The sequence below is a fragment of the Larus michahellis genome, chromosome 5 (assembly GCF_964199755.1).
Source record: "Larus michahellis chromosome 5, bLarMic1.1, whole genome shotgun sequence".
In the NCBI taxonomy this organism is placed as follows: domain Eukaryota; kingdom Metazoa; phylum Chordata; class Aves; order Charadriiformes; family Laridae; genus Larus; species Larus michahellis.
The window spans coordinates 58,688,521-58,704,330 of NC_133900.1; the positions used below are offsets into that span (position 1 = coordinate 58,688,521).

Below are 15,810 nucleotides of genomic sequence, written 5' to 3' on the forward strand. Positions count from 1 at the left end.
ATGTAACTACAAGTATTTGAGACAGAACAAGGCAATGGGAAGGAAAGTGGAATATAACAAACCTGACCACATGTTTGCCAAGTAAGGGGAAAACCCGTCATCTTCAGTGGTTAGGAGTCGTTTCCTTTCTACTTTGTAACTGAGGTCACATTTTTGTCACCCAAACTATATCAGATGCTGAGCAACGCTACAGCCAGCAGAGCCTAGAGCCAGCAGAGCAAACATGAAAAAGTGGCCTTGGGCACTGGAAACGGAGATGATAAAACAGAGTTTATTGAGAGTCACTCTTTGTCCCTGGACATAAATGGAACTCCACCAGCTCTTGAGGACATTAGAGCTTCTGCTCCTCAAAATTACATAGAATGATGGAATGAATATAATTTGTCTTTCCTGGCAAAAAAACCCCCTGATCTCCCGCAAGACCCAGAACAGCAGTGTCTTGTAGGGTCCGCAGCCAGAAGCTGTGGACAAAATAAGCTGTTATGAGAAGATTCTGTATTTCAGACTTACGAGTTGCACTCTGCTTGTCACATCCTCTCCTTCTCCAACATTCAAGTGCTCTGCTATCTCCTCCTACCTCTTCCACTCTATAACTGCTACTTCAATCAAAATCAAAAAACAAAGCTTATTTACCGTAACACAAACATACTGCATGCATGCAAGACTTCTTCCTCTGCTTATAACACTACATCCACCCTCTTTTCTTTCGTGTGTCCCATTTGATGTATGTTTTGAAGTAGTATTTAAGTACAGAGTGGCCCGATTTCTATGAAGTCTTGACGCAGCACCGCAATATTTCTCCTCACTATCTTGATACATGGGAGGGAAGAAAAAGGATGATTACTAAACATGTCCCTCAACAGAGATCTGAATGCCTGCAGGCTCCCATTTGCTTGGGCTGAGATTCCTCAGGAAAAAGAACATATAAAATATGCAATGACATCTTTTTCTTGCAGGAGTGCCATGCTTTTTACAGACTGCAGTCTCGGATGCCTCTGGTGCAATACAAGATTTGGCTCTGGCAAATCATTCCCTGATGGCCAATTGCACTGAAATAACTCCAGATAAAATATTGGGGGTTTTTTTTGTTGGTTTTTTTTTTTTTTTAAATCAGGAAGTCTCCACAAATTGAAGTAGAAAAACCCCCAACAGATAAATCAGCTGGTAATGAGGTATTCCTGTTTATAGTATCCTGCATACAGAAGATTTTTGTAGGATTTGTTCTAACACGGCCTACTAGAAACATATCAACCTGACATCTGGGAAAGCAGCGCCAGAGTTAGCAGCTGTAGGATCCTTTATTGCTTGGCCAGGATTGACCACGTAATTGCCCAGTGAAGATACAGTTCAATTTTTATAACCTAGCAGCATGACTTGCTGTTACCAGTATGTGTATTAGTGATTTCCACTTCAGTCGCAAAAATAAGAATTGTAATCATACCACTGTGTAACCTACACAGTGTACCCATTATACTACATGGCATAACCAAGTAAGGAAAATGACCTAGCTGAACACATTTCATTTTCCAAATACACACACAAAATGAAACGAAAAATAGCTGCCATCATGCTTTACTGCAGCCTAGTTATAGTGCTATATGCTTCCCCTTTGGGCTTAATGTTGCAGGAAAATGCCTTTCACTGTAGCAGGGCAGGTAAGATTGGCATATCACTAAATATTTATAGCCAAGTATGAAAAATAACCAACAGAAAATACAAAACAACCTTTCTTCATCCAATAACTGAACACGGCAGTTTCTGCAGTGATTTTAATGAGATGCAGCCAGTTAGTATACACTGGCTGGCTGCACGGAAAAACTGACCACCAGCGCAGCTCTTTCAGCATAACTATTTCACAATAGCTATTATGGGAGAGCCCTTTTCACTCTGTTTCCTTTGTTCTTGAGTAGTGTCTCCACATGGAGGAAATTATTGCTGCACAGTCAAAGTAAATCAGAACAATTACTACAGTAAAATGTAATTTTTACATGATTCTAGATCTGGAATTATTAATTGACTGAAAAGGCACCTATTTTCCTCTTTTAAACCGGTCCTCTTTTCCACCTATTTTCTTCTTTTAAACCGGTCCTCTTTTCCACCTATTTTCCTCTTTTAAACATTTCCTCTTTCAGTTTTACATTCCACTGGAGCAGAAATACAGTTTTGTACAGTGTTGCAGCAAGCATAATTCATCATTACCACTGCAGCAAAATGACTGACTTGATTCTCATCTCAGCTATGTGCATTTTCATGGTGAATAAGTAAAATAAGTAGAGATGCCCAATGGGATGCGAACAGAATCAGATTCTACAGCTCCACATTGATTAGAGCTAAGAAGAAAAATAGAAAAATGCAACTTTTCTTTTGATTATAAATACGTACCAGCTATTAAGAAAGCTAGCTGCTGTCAAAGTTTCCTTCAGCTGCTGCTCAATCAGATCTGCTTAGAATTTGCACTTAACCGAGAGTTTAACCCTAAACACAGTCCTCCATAATTAACTTTAACTTGATCCTAATGAAACATATCCTGCTACCACTGCACACATTCTTTGAGCCTGAGAAGTATGAAAGTTCACAGTGTTATAAGAACAGTGTTCCTGCTTCAGGTTACGTGATGGGTTAGTTACTGGCCATGTGGCAATACACCTTCTGTCAACAGACTCGTTCCAGTTTACCCAGAACACAAGACTGAACAGCCAGGACTGGGATATTGTGAAGCCAAGCCAATCGGTTCTGAACCTTAAGAGACACAATTTGAATGAAGTTAGTGTAATACAAACAGTACATTCAATTTCAGTTTACAGCAAAGCAGAAACTTTGCAGTTGCTGTCCAAAAGTAAAAGTAGCTGGAACACATGACAGGCATTCCTCCTTGTGTGTAGAAACAGAAGGTCATTTGGCAAATGTTAGTTAGAAAGACAATTCAAGACTGTAGGACTAATATGACTTTGTCAGTGCTCAACAGTGAAGCATCATAGAAGCAATCACTTTAAAACCACCCACAGCAAGCATGAAAATGTTCAATATGCTTGCACTGCAACACCAAGGTCAATTTTGAATTGAACACGTTTCAAAAAAAAGAGTTGTAAATAATTAACCAACAAAAATACCCACAACTCTGGCCAACAGTTTAATTAAATTTAGAGTTTATTCCAAAATGACTATTTCTTTCATTAACAGTAGAATGTTTTTCAAGATCATCACTCATATCTTGAAACAAAAATTGGAAGCTATTACATATTCACTCCTGCAACACAATGTCAAACCTTATTGACCCTGGAAGTATACAAAGAAAGTTCTTATTTCCTTTGGGTGAACCGTTACTATACAGTTTTCTGAGGTCTCTGTGCTGTTGGAGAATCCTGTAAAACACAAAAATGTTGGTAATGTATTAAAGAAGAAGCTTTACTCAAATGTACCTATTATTCTATCTTAACAGTTTTAACTCATTCCTTCCTTAAAAGCTACTGTTTGAGCAGATTCTCCTCCATAAAGCTGTAAGTAGCATGGAGCCTAAGACACATCTGTCATAATATTAAAATATACAAGAATTCATTTACTTTTCACACACTGACTTGCACATAAAACATGATATGACTCCCAGTCATGCACCTCTTCCTCATCGTGAGTAAACAGCAAGGAAGTTCCTAGCTGCAGGTGAAGCCGAGCTCTAAACTCTCACCTAGCCCAGCCCAAAACCTCTGCAAGCCTTTTACAAGTCACATATGTGAATGTAAGTGACAGTAAGAACAATGTCCAAGCGACTAACCTGAATGAGAAACGAAATGAGGTCACCCACAGCATTTGACTTGAGTGTCAGCCCTAACTTGAATCATATCCACACGGTCCTTTAAGCTGATTACAGTGGGGATTTTTAACTGCAGCTGTCTGTTTTTCTGCAGCACAGGCTTAAGCTTTGTTAGATGCTGATGAGTTGCATTAATCTAAATCAATCTGTGTCACAAGTGTGAATTCACCATCATAAAGTAGCCATTTCTATTTGGACAAAGATAGCTCCAGAAAGATTTCAAGCTTTTTAACTCTTCTAGGCAAGACAAACCATCAGAGAAATACAGCAGTCTAGTAATTGCAGGGAATCTTTGCTAAATGCTACTACTTGCAGGTTGTGCCAGATATCGTGTCTGTCATATAGAACAACAACACATTTTCAGTCTTGCAAATATATTTTTAATTAGATTATTCATCAAGCTTCAACAGTCAACAACAGTACAGACATCGACCACCTTATTCCACCTACCTTTGCTTGGATATCGTGCAGTCTTCCATTTCCACCGCTTCAAAGTGTTTACATCCCAGGTGCCTGTGAGTGATCGCTCTTCCACTGCCATCACTGATCCTAATCCCTTTAACAAAGACTGTGAGTAAAGACAACACAAGGAATCAAACCAGAGTTTATTGAGAAGAGCATCACACTCACTGGCCTAGTACACAGTTAGACCAGAGCAGAACTTTTATCTTGAGCACTGATTTGTTAAGCAGACCAGTAGAGACTTTAAAAATCTGCTGGGTCATGCAACACAAGGGCAGCTACAGATTCACCAGGCTTCAAACTAAGAAGCTGAAGTGCTGAGAGCTTCCTCTGTGTTGTGGCAAAGTTCAGTCTACTAATCTCTCCATTCAAAAGCTGAAATGCACACTGCACTTTTAAAAACAAAACAAAGAATCCTATACCTTGTCCCCCATGTTTCTGTCCTTGCAATCAAAATTTCATATTTTAAAATAATAAACCCCTGCCATGTATTATAAAATAATCTACTTCTATGTGAAAGATCAAATAAACAAGAAACTGAAAATACACAGTACATGATTAAAGTGACCAAAGTTTCAACAACTTGCAGAAATAAACTATAGAGGAAATAAATGTTTGTTTCCTGTAATCCTGTCCACATTTTATTAACTATAGGTACAACTTGCAATAACTAAAGAAACAGCAAAATGGAATCCCACTCTCTGCATTGGTTAAGGTACTGCAGGCAGTGTTATACAACCAAGAGCTCAACAAAACCCGTCCCACCAGTATTTATGCAGATCTTCATGCTGTGCCTATGGCAACTTCATCTGAAGTAATGGCTTCTGTGTTGCAAAGCTGAGTAAAAATAAGACCTGCTTCCCTCTGAGATTAAAGTTATACCAGTATTTTGGCATCCATCTTTTGTGGAGTCTCTAGGACATGGGATGTTTCATTCCAGAACCAGTTCTCTCTGGAACAAAACCACCTCAAGTGGTCTTGAAGGAATAGATTTACCTTCAGATTTACCATCACAGGTTGAGACAGCACAGGATCCTCTCCAACTTCATACAAGTGCCTAATTCTTAGCAGGACACGACTGAAGTCTGCATCCCCTTCCTTCTGTTTACCTTTCAGAGAAAAAAAAAATTCAAACATTTCCTCATTTTATAAATAAAACCAACTTTTTTTTTTTTTAGCTTTACACGCTCATAATTTGAAGTTAATTCCCATTTCTTAAAATTAACAAAAGGACTAACATCAAGAAATACCCAGCTCCCACTATTGACAGCAAAAGACACTATAACAGGCATGATGAACTCATGCACGAGGAATCTTTTACTATTTGAGTAGAGAAATCATACAGTACAATTAACTTTCTTGATAGAGGAGTTCAACACTTTGATTAAATTAAATTACTAGCCACAGAAGACAGACAGAAAAGAAAGCCGGCTTCTTCAAGTGTAACATCCAGCCACACTTTTGAAAGCACCTACCCAAGCGGATGCTGTGGACCTGTTCTGCATGATTAGAGCTGTATCTCCACCCTGGAATGCTCAGAGTCTGGAGATGAAGGTTAGGTGGGATAGTAACAGGTGAACCATGGACTGAATTCTGCTGAAGTTGTCCAGGTAGCTTTGGTTTATCTCCTCCATGCAAAGTGAAACAAAGCAAACATCAAACATCCATCACACACACAAGCCTGGCTAGGGTACTGTGGAAGGGTAAAGAGATTTTTGCTTTTTCTGCCACGGCAGATGCAAAGCTGATGCTATGCTTTCTCCTCCAAGGCCTTCTGAGATATAAAGCAGAAATCAGCATGATTTTAACTACTGGAGAAGTGTATTAGAGCTCTCCATAAAGCAAATTTCACTGCAGCTTGAAGTTGCTATTCCACTACCAGGCTTCAGCTTTAGTTAATAAGTCAAACAAATATTTTTTAAAATAATGACTCAAAAATCGTCATTAAGGACTTCACATTCAGGAAGTTGATATATGGTGCACTAGCTACTTTGCACTAATTCCCTGTGTGGACATTTTGTTCTCATTAGATGTTTCAAAATTTATACTCCTTTCAAAGTAGAGATAATTACATAACAAGAGAAGCATTTCATACACTTGGACAACATTCATGTTTGAAATTAATGCAAAGTAATTAGCAGGCTCTAAATCTGCCTCCTAACTCACTGTATACTAACTTTGCCACACGGGAGGCTTGAAGTCTGCGTTTACAAACTTAACAGCATAAATCATTGCAACATAAATAAGACGTTCAGATGCTAAAGATAGCACAGGAGATGGAATGAGTTACCTGAAAACGCTCCAAACATTATTACTGGCCTGTGTTCTAACGCCAGTCCACTTGTCCGATACAAAATATTGGTGACAGACTTGGTTCCTAAAATAAGCCAAATCACAGGGCGAACCACTGAAGAGTCATTCAAAGTGAGATTGTAATTCAGGTCCCACTGAAGGTTGTTCCATAGTCTCCTGTGAAGCATCACCTGTATTGGGAAGGTAAATGTCACTACAGTAATCAGCCATCATGCTTTACTTATATTATCAGCAGCCGTAACATTATGCTCTCCTAGAAAAAAAAAAATAAAATTTATAAGTTACCTCCACTTGTCCATTTCCTTGACTTGAGACACCATGAGCTCTTTCTGCAAGCAGCATCAGCCTTGTGGTATCATCTTCAATGTAGGCAGTCTGGACCATAGGATAATAGTTCTGAAAATACACAGTAAATCATGCAGTGATAATATTAACCTAGGTAACAGTAACAGAGAACGAAGATAAAACACAACTGACTTTGGATTATGCCTTTGTGCCTACCCGAGCCACTGTGTTATTCACGTATGCCTTGAATGGTCTTTTCTGAATCTGATATCCATTGCTGTCAGTGTAGAGTAGCTGCCTAGTGTTCAAATTTGTGCTTGTTCTTAGAACTCCTTCACGATTTAATTCCAAAGGCCCAACACTGTATTCTTGCTCTATCCTGTGACAAAGCAACTTCCCATCGTAGCCTTCTGGTACTGTGTACATCCTGGTATACACTGCATATATGTAATCCTGAGAAGTAACATTACTATAAAAATCAGAGAAGAGATATGCAGAGTTTATAAAGTGGAGCACTTGACTGGTTATATCAAGACTTGACAGTCATTCATGATGTCACCCTCCACACAGACAACTTTCTGGCCTGTTTTCTATATATTTCATGTACAAGTACAATTATTTTAAATTTCAGTTTCATTTTCAAATGTACAGATATTCAACTCTGATATGCTACAATTTTCTTTAGTGTTGCAAGTGTAAAGAGGACTCTTAATTTGATTACAGATGCCCTGTTTTTCTCAAAGTTAACAACAAATGTTAAAATAATTATGACTCCCCTAAGCAACAAATTTACATTGTACACAATACATGTATTTTTTCAATCTGGGCAACGTTAATTTTGATGCAAGAATTCCACTGTTTTCCAAAAGTCCTTCTCAACTACAATCCTTGTACAATGCCATGTAAAGCAAAAGGCTTCCATCAAATAACCAGATTGAGAAGAGGGTTAAGGGGTTACAGGTTGATATAATTTTAACACAGAAAAGTAGCTAGTTCATCAGGGATCAGAGTGACCTTGTGTAGGATTTATTTCTCCTTTCTCTAATCCACTTGTAAGAAAGATATTCATAGTTGTACAAATGAACCATTATGTCCAAATTCCACCTATGTACAAAGATGTTAGCTGCAATTTTCATTGAATCGTATGGAACTAGGATCCCAACAGAAGCTGCACTACAAAATAAATCACAAAAGATAACTCTGAACAATCTTCACCTCTCCCTCCCTGCAGCAATATGTGCTATTTAAAGGAGCTGCATCCTCAGCACTACGTTTACCAGATGCATGCTAGTTCTTCTGTCTAAATCCTAAACAGTACACAGAGCTCATTGTTTATGAGTAACTATACAGAATCAATCTCATGCATATCTACAGAGAATTAAAAGATTCTAGTCAAGTGAACCTGTGATCGTGTTGTACCTGTAGAAATACTGCCGTATCTCTGTCATCAAGTTTCCAGAAACCACTTCCAATCCCACTGCTTTTGATACTGGAACAGCTGAAGCATTTGGGGCAAATAAGTAGTTATCTGAAATGGGTCCTTTCATGACATCTCCATTCACATGGTACTCAAGGAACTCCTGGGTCAACTGGACAGTCTGGTTAGACTCTCTGTGAATCCACAAAAGAAGAAAAATTATATTACTTACAAACACATTTTGTACATAATAGATGCAAAGCTGAAGTGCAACAGGAATTAGGCTGGGAACATAAGAAAAAAAAAAAATCTGTTTCCTCAAAGTGGATAACTGATTTTATAAGATTTAGGAAATGAGGACGGCAGAGAATTAAAGTGCTTCCCATTAAGACATCTGTCAGTGTGTAAATAAATGGAGGTTTTGTGTCATTTTATACTTCCATAAAACAGAAACAACATCTGCATTAGCTCATTGTTTTGATGCAAGAGTTGCTACATGACCAAAACTTACCCATTGCCCAAAAATGAGGTACACTGCAACCTACTGATAAATAATCAGGTTCATTTAAATGATTTTGTAGCTAGGTAAATCAGCACGATGCAAGTTTCCATATTTAACACTGGTAAACAAGTACAATGGCAACAGGATAACAAAATTTACACTCATTCAGTACCTACTTTATTCCCTCCTTTCTCCCCTGAAGCTTACAGTTAGCTATTCATGACTCTGTATCAGTCTTTGGAAAGTCACATGAAGGCAATTTGAGAGGCTATCACCCTCAGCTACCTGCTCTGCTCCTCCTTTGGAGCCTTGATGTCAAAACAGAAAAAAATCACTTCATCCGGCATATAAATTTAAACTGCCAACCATTTAAGCTAGTGTTAATACAACAACCTACAAATTGTAATGACTGAAGAGCAACAGTGCAGGGGCAGGACCTAGAAGTTCCAACTGTTGCAGCTAAACTTTATGAGGCTTCACAGTTGAAGATCCCAATTTTTTTTGGCCTTTCCTCCCGTTCTGACCTGATGCCTTGCTCTTTCCCATTAATCCAAAGCAAACTTGCTGAAACTCAAACATTCTGGGCTCACCTGAACGTTTGTGAAGGAAGTGAATATCCCATTTCTCCTACACACTGAATTACAGCTCTTGCTGCCTGCCAGAACAGGATGGAGAAAAATGGAATTTGCATGTAGGTTTTTATTCTTCTTCATTATATTGCTTACTATGTTCCTCATGGAATCTGGAAACAAGATCCAGAGGCACTTTGAGAAAGTACTTACTCCAAGGCTCTTAGTTAAGGCCCATCTGTACTTTAAAAGATGAATTTAACTATACTGTAAAACAAGTTCTTGGTCTAGGAGGCAGAAAGAGGTCTAGTAGTCACTAGGTCAATGTCAAAGGGGTCAAATCTTCTATCAGTACATAGCGGATGATCTGAATCCTGAGCAGGCAAAAAGTGGCACAGCTCCACTGAAGCTGAAGGAATTGGGCCAATTTGGAGCAGCCAAGTAGACAATCTGCAAAGCCAAATCTCACACTGATCTTGATTGTTCTTCCATTTTATCTGCCTGATTAAATGGAGTTTCCTTAGTTAAATGTTTGCTGTCATAAACCTTTGTAGTTTTTTGCCACAGAAAGAGTGATTCAGGACTTGCAAAATGCTACTGATGAGTAAGAGAAAGCTCTTGCTTTATCACTTAAGAGTCATTGTGTAGCTATAGTTTATGTGCTTACTTATTTATTTTTACTACAAACACACATTCATAACCCTCTTTAGTTCTAAAGTACAATGAGATTCTGCTATCTACTAGTTAATACTGTGATATGTCATCTTAGATAGATTGCATGGTTAAACAGGACAACAACATTACATAAATAGCACGGAATCACACCTGTGCTAGTGGTATGTTTCCTGTGAAAAGGTGGGTGTGTGAACTGGAGATAAAGAATTGTAAAGAATGTAAAGAACTTTTTTTTTGTTAAGTCTCGGAATTAAGGTAGATGATACTGTCCTTGGACTTATTTTTACACAGGGTTTTACAGAATCCAAGACATTATTAAAAACAAGCAGGCAATCTCACCTCTCTGTAATGCTGTGCATTAGATTTGTGTTTTGGTCAAACAAGACCTGGTAGCAGTTGTTAACCACAGGAAGCAACTGTCGATTTTGTTGATTTGCACGAGTTACATCTTTTCGCTTGTACTTGACCGATCTTCCAATAAATGCAGACTGCTTACCAATCAAGGGTTTAACATTGTATTTTCTGTAGCTCAGACCACTTATTTCAACTAGGATATACAGATCATAGGTAGAATGGGACTCCGCTGAGCTTTGAACCTGTACGTTAACATACACAACAATGCTCCGTTACAGGAAATTAATTAGCAAGGCAACTATCTTCATGCGTTATAAGCACTAAATCACAAAAATTAACTACTACTTTAAAAGTAAGTTTCTAAACATGCCATTCTTATAATTCTCAATTATAATGAAGATCCAAGCTGCCTTTAATTGGGAGTTTGGTAAACCTGGATTAAGTTTAGCCTTTCTAGTGAAGGAAAGAGAGTCACTAAGCAAATGACAAAGTTATATCTTATTTTAATGTGAATATGGAATCGTAGATCTTGATTTAAGATTGCATTGCAAAATGTCTATATGAGCAGAAATAATCACAAATTAAACTAATCAGCCATGACAGAAAAGAGAAGGAAACATAAGGGATGTGACTACTGCAAGTATGAGAAAACTCATGGCAAGAGGAGGAGGTACCCAGATATGCCCCTCACCTTAAGGTGGAGAGGGAGGTAGAAGCACGTGGCATACTTTTGAACAGTAAACAGAACACCCGTATTACTTAATATCAAAATAACTTAAACAACAGTTTTTAATCACCTTTCAATTACATGTATCCTGTCCATTAATGTTATTTAATTTAGTACTACTTTCAGTTTTGGGCAAGAAAATGGGACTAGATAAATACTGTACAGATTAAGTGGACAAAGAGGTTAGTTATGACTAACCAGAAATTGAAACAAGTTGTCTGTACCTTCCCATTGTGGACTGGCATATGTCCAGTTACTCACGTCGCAGACCTCCCAACCTTAGTGGTATCAACAGGGCCTACTCCCATTCTTTCCCTTCACTGTACAACTCACGAATGCAGTGCAGAAGGCAGCAGAGCACTTGCCAAGCCTCAATTCCTCTCAGACACATACATCAGGGTTCTGAGCTAAAGACTTCTTTCTCTCAAAAGGAAGGAGTGTGTGATATGAATGTACTTTTGAACAGTACATACTGGAAGAAAAAGACCCCAAACCACCTTCTCATTACTGGTAAAGAGACTTCACTTAGCCTCAAGTGACTATCCACATGCACATATGGGTAATTTCTAGCAGAAGAGAGTACAGACCAACTCTAGAACAGAGAACTTTGTCTTTTTAAAATAACAACAGCTTGACTTCAGGGCATGCTAAATCTTGAAATAAAGGCTTTAAATACATGTCAGTCTCCTCCTTGTATCTTACAAGGCTAAAGTAATTCACACAGCGGGACTTTTGGGAGGTAAGTGGTTGACAAATAACCATGATCATGTACTAACCCAAGAGACTGATGGTTTCCAGATAAAGGCAGTATGGTCTTACACCACCATTACGTATATATACAGGAACAGGAGACAGCCGTTGTGTATCACTACCTGACTACAATGTGCCTAGATGCATAGCGGTAGTCATAAGCCACAGATAATAGAAACTCTTGTCCAGCTGGCACAACTTGCTGAGCTACCTGGCATCTCAGGGACAGAGGGGAGCATCTGGAATTGTGTCACACCTCTTCAGGCCTTACGTGCAGGAGGGATTCCTACAGGTTTATCAAGCCATTGATGATGGGCCACTTTCTACAGCAGATGCTCCTGAGAAAGGCTAGTGATAGCTTTCATTTGAGGCCACTTTCTTCCCTCCAAGGGAACACCTGGCCTTGTCTTGGAACTTGTCTGTGACAGAATGAACTGTCATGTCAGCTGACTGCCACCAGTTTCTTTTGAGCTCGTAACTAAGACCTACATTTCTGAAATCTCTTCTCCTCCCCAAGGCAATCTGTCAATTGTACAAACAGGACTGTGAATTGTAGGGCAGGGCTTCAACCATAAAGGCTTTATTGGAAACTGTTTTTTATAGAAAGAAAAGCAAGATAACAAGTGCCAGGTCACACACAGCAGGCATGCAAAGGACAAACCAAACACACTAGAAGAGCAGGAAGCCCTTTTGGACATTAAAAAAAAATTCCTAGTTGAGAGAACAGACAAGTGAAAAAAAAAATCACTTGGAGGACTTGGAGAATCTCAGTTTGAACTAATACTTGTTTTCACTGTAATACTATGTATTACCACACTTTGACAAGAGGTAGGATCAAGTCATCAAAAACTGACAAGTGAAAGAACAGAAGAACAGCAGCAGAAAGACATAAAGTCGGAGTACCTGTGCCGGTACAGAATGTCCCAGTTCATCATATACACTCATTTCCAAGTGGCTGACAGAAACTGCGACAAAGGTAGTGATGTTCCATGCCAGTGGATTATAGACAACAACATACTGGTCAACATCTGGAGCACCTTTGTGAATGCAAACAAAGCTATCAGTCACTAAAATGATTTCTTTTTAAAATGTGGTATTAAAAAGTACTTGAAAGATACAACCATCTTACAAAATTCTAACATGAAGGCCCACAGTAAAACTTCATGACTGAAAAAAGGAAACACTTTATAGTACTTCATAATAACCTCTTCTGCTTTATTCTTCTATTCTTTACTCAATAAAAAGAGACCATGTGTTCAGAAAATGACACCTGAGTTGAATGTAAATGCATTTAGTGAAAATAAGCAGCTTACCACAACTTATTGTCAGGCAGTATTAACTTTATCAGAGTTATACAGAAGATCAAATGAGAAGTCTAATCTGAAAACAAGCCTGTAAAAAACCAAATCAGCTTGTTGCGCAGCTGTCCTGGTTTGAGGTAAAACAGAAAACAGAACCAAGGCACTGCTTACTTTGACAGTTTAAAAAGTTTCCAAAGTGAAGATAGAAGGGAATGTACAGTCTTTAGAATAGACTCCTTGAAAATTATTTTACATTTTTTACACAAGTCGGCAGTACACTACAACAAGATCTGTTTTACCTGTGACTCTGCTTCTTACCACGTGAAATCTTACGTTGCACAGTAAGGTTAGTTCAGTAATTACCCCGATCAGCACCTCTTTCTCCCCTCTGTTTTACAACTGAGGTCTGAATCTGGGAGCCAGATCTAATGCACTGGGGTAGAGTTCTGCCTAACATCAGTTTATGCCCCAGGTCTAGCAGGTCTCATAAGGCAAACAGGATTTTCCAGACGTGGTTTGTGAAACTTAGGTGGTACATAGCATGTTGATTATTTTGGAGGAAAACACGATAGCTTTCATAAGCTAGCCTAAAATTGGAAAAGCTGTGTTAAAAAGTACCTGGTATTCCTGAGTCATTAATGTAAATGGAAGAATAGACCTCTCCGTTCTTCTTTGCATTGTTCATGTCCATAATTATGGAAGCCATTAACTTCTTTACGTTGAACATTCCATACATCAAGTTATTCGTGTACATGTCCTTCACCTTGGGAGACTCTGTGCCTGTTATACCATCGTGGTGCTGGACCTTACATTTAAGAGTAGTTTGAAAGGTCTCAATGCAACAGGATGACGACTTCAGGTTTGCATTTGCATTAACATGTTCACTAACCTTCAGACATATTACTTAAAATAGTAAGGTATTTCAGCGATATTCACAGATTCACATTTTGCCTATTACAAATTGCTATATATAGAATGAAATGGTCAAAGACAAGAGGCACACAGATTTCCCTCTATACATATTCCTATTTTAATATTTAGAAATTACTGAAGTTATATACTTAGAGGAAAAAAAAATACAAGTTACGAAAAACAAGAATGCAGCAAAACTACTGTAACGATACAGGTTTTTCATTTCCTACTAAGATCTGATCAATAACTTAGCTGACAAAATATTTATTACCAGCAAAAGCACTGAGGCCTCTAAATGGTTAACGGTATGAGGCTGATCATTTAGCTGAACTTTGAAGAAACAAATCTGTCCTTCCTCTTCTAACTTGCAGAAGTAGAGATTATCAGAAGTTTTCAGTTAGTTCAGTTTTTGTTTGTTTGCTCGATGTTTAAAAAACATTTCGTAAATAATAAAACTAACATTAAGAAAAGGAATTTTATGGGCAAAGTTTAAAACCACATACTCTTTCACCGGCTGAAGAAAACATTTGCCAGTAACCATGTCTTGAATGCATGGCTAAGGGGCTGAAGGCATGTTTCAAGACAGTTTTTTGAAAAATTGCTCTATTTTTTACTTATGACTTGCTAAGGGGTAAAGTTATTTCTAAAACCATAAAAGCAACCTCGAGACACTCCAGCTGAAATGCTCCATTGTTGTTTGGGTAATAAACCCAAATGTTTGGGTAATAAACATTTTCATTCAAATTAAAAAATAAATCAATATTTACCACTGAAACTGCCCATCTAAGGCTCTGAAGTTGCCTTAAGGCTCTACATTTGCAAATAGAACTTGCTGGGTGTTTCCGGACGTACTGTGTGAAAAAGGACTCTCCAGCATAAAGCAGTGAACTTGCTCTCCTTGCGATTCCTTTTAATGTGCTCCGAGAAGTATAAAACCCAGTCCATGCTTGAAATGGCTCTGTTAAGAGTTGAACAAATCCAATACATGTCAAAATACCATTTCAGTTATCACTTATTTGTTATCTATTAGACTACTACTGTATAGCTTGCATGGAACCTGCTGTGGGTTTACACATCAGCCATCAAATGGAATAGTCATAGGCCCTACAAAGAAGCACAGCCACAAACGTGCAATTTGGAAAACTACAGTTTTTTCTACAGGCCTAGTAACAAGAGTGTTAATACAAAGCCGTTATCAATTAAATTGTGTTTGCAGAAATTTCTTCTTTGTGGATCTGCACAAAACAACTTTAGAAGTTTTACTGAAGGATATTTTATTACTCTTTAATAAAGTGGATTATAATCCTTGCTTAGTGCTTGATACAAGCTCTCTGTATTCCCCTCTTCTACTCAAAGGGATTTTTCTTAAATTTCATTTCCTCAAAATGGAGTAGAGACATTGATGTGGTAACCTGACTCCAAAGTACTGCAGCACTTCAAGCTACATCAAAAGATGCCATCAAGTGGCCAGTAGAAAGTATTTCAACAGTTAATTTGTGCTAATATGTTCCAGTATCCCTTACAGTAAACTAAGAAAACTAGTATTTGTTTTTAAAACCTCCAAATCCCTTAGTGAGTTTTGTCTGTTTGTTTGTTTTGAGGGGAATTTTTTTCTAAATATACCACTGTTAAACAGTTTTTCCAGAGAGAAATGTCAGAAAGTGCTTTATAAAGTGCATATATTCAACTGTAACAAGCTGCTATCAGCCTAGGATCAAAGGCAACAATTAGAAAT

At 38.1% G+C, this 15,810-nt stretch overlaps 1 protein-coding gene across 2 annotated transcripts in view; it reads right to left on the reverse strand.

Moving 5' to 3' along the window:
• Window positions 1–3,129: 3,129 nt before the first annotated feature.
• Window positions 3,130–15,810, reverse strand: part of MAN2B2 (mannosidase alpha class 2B member 2) — a 35,701-nt gene continuing 23,020 nt past the window's right edge. Inside the window, exons 10-21 of one of the 2 annotated variants that reach the window (XM_074587536.1) lie at window positions 14,843–15,033; window positions 13,782–13,968; window positions 12,766–12,899; window positions 10,371–10,627; window positions 8,288–8,479; window positions 7,085–7,337; window positions 6,869–6,979; window positions 6,561–6,753; window positions 5,746–5,895; window positions 5,267–5,379; window positions 4,259–4,376; window positions 3,130–3,362 (exon numbers count right to left, since the gene is read on the reverse strand). In XM_074587536.1, coding sequence (XP_074443637.1) covers window positions 3,268–3,362; window positions 4,259–4,376; window positions 5,267–5,379; window positions 5,746–5,895; window positions 6,561–6,753; window positions 6,869–6,979; window positions 7,085–7,337; window positions 8,288–8,479; window positions 10,371–10,627; window positions 12,766–12,899; window positions 13,782–13,968; window positions 14,843–15,033 — 1,994 coding nt within the window. In that variant the 3' untranslated portion in view covers window positions 3,130–3,267. Of the gene's footprint in view, window positions 3,363–4,258; window positions 4,377–5,266; window positions 5,380–5,745; window positions 5,899–6,560; window positions 6,754–6,868; window positions 6,980–7,084; window positions 7,338–8,287; window positions 8,480–10,370; window positions 10,628–12,765; window positions 12,900–13,781; window positions 13,969–14,842; window positions 15,034–15,810 lie in introns of both variants that reach the window. The other variant, XM_074587534.1, reaches the window with a different exon arrangement.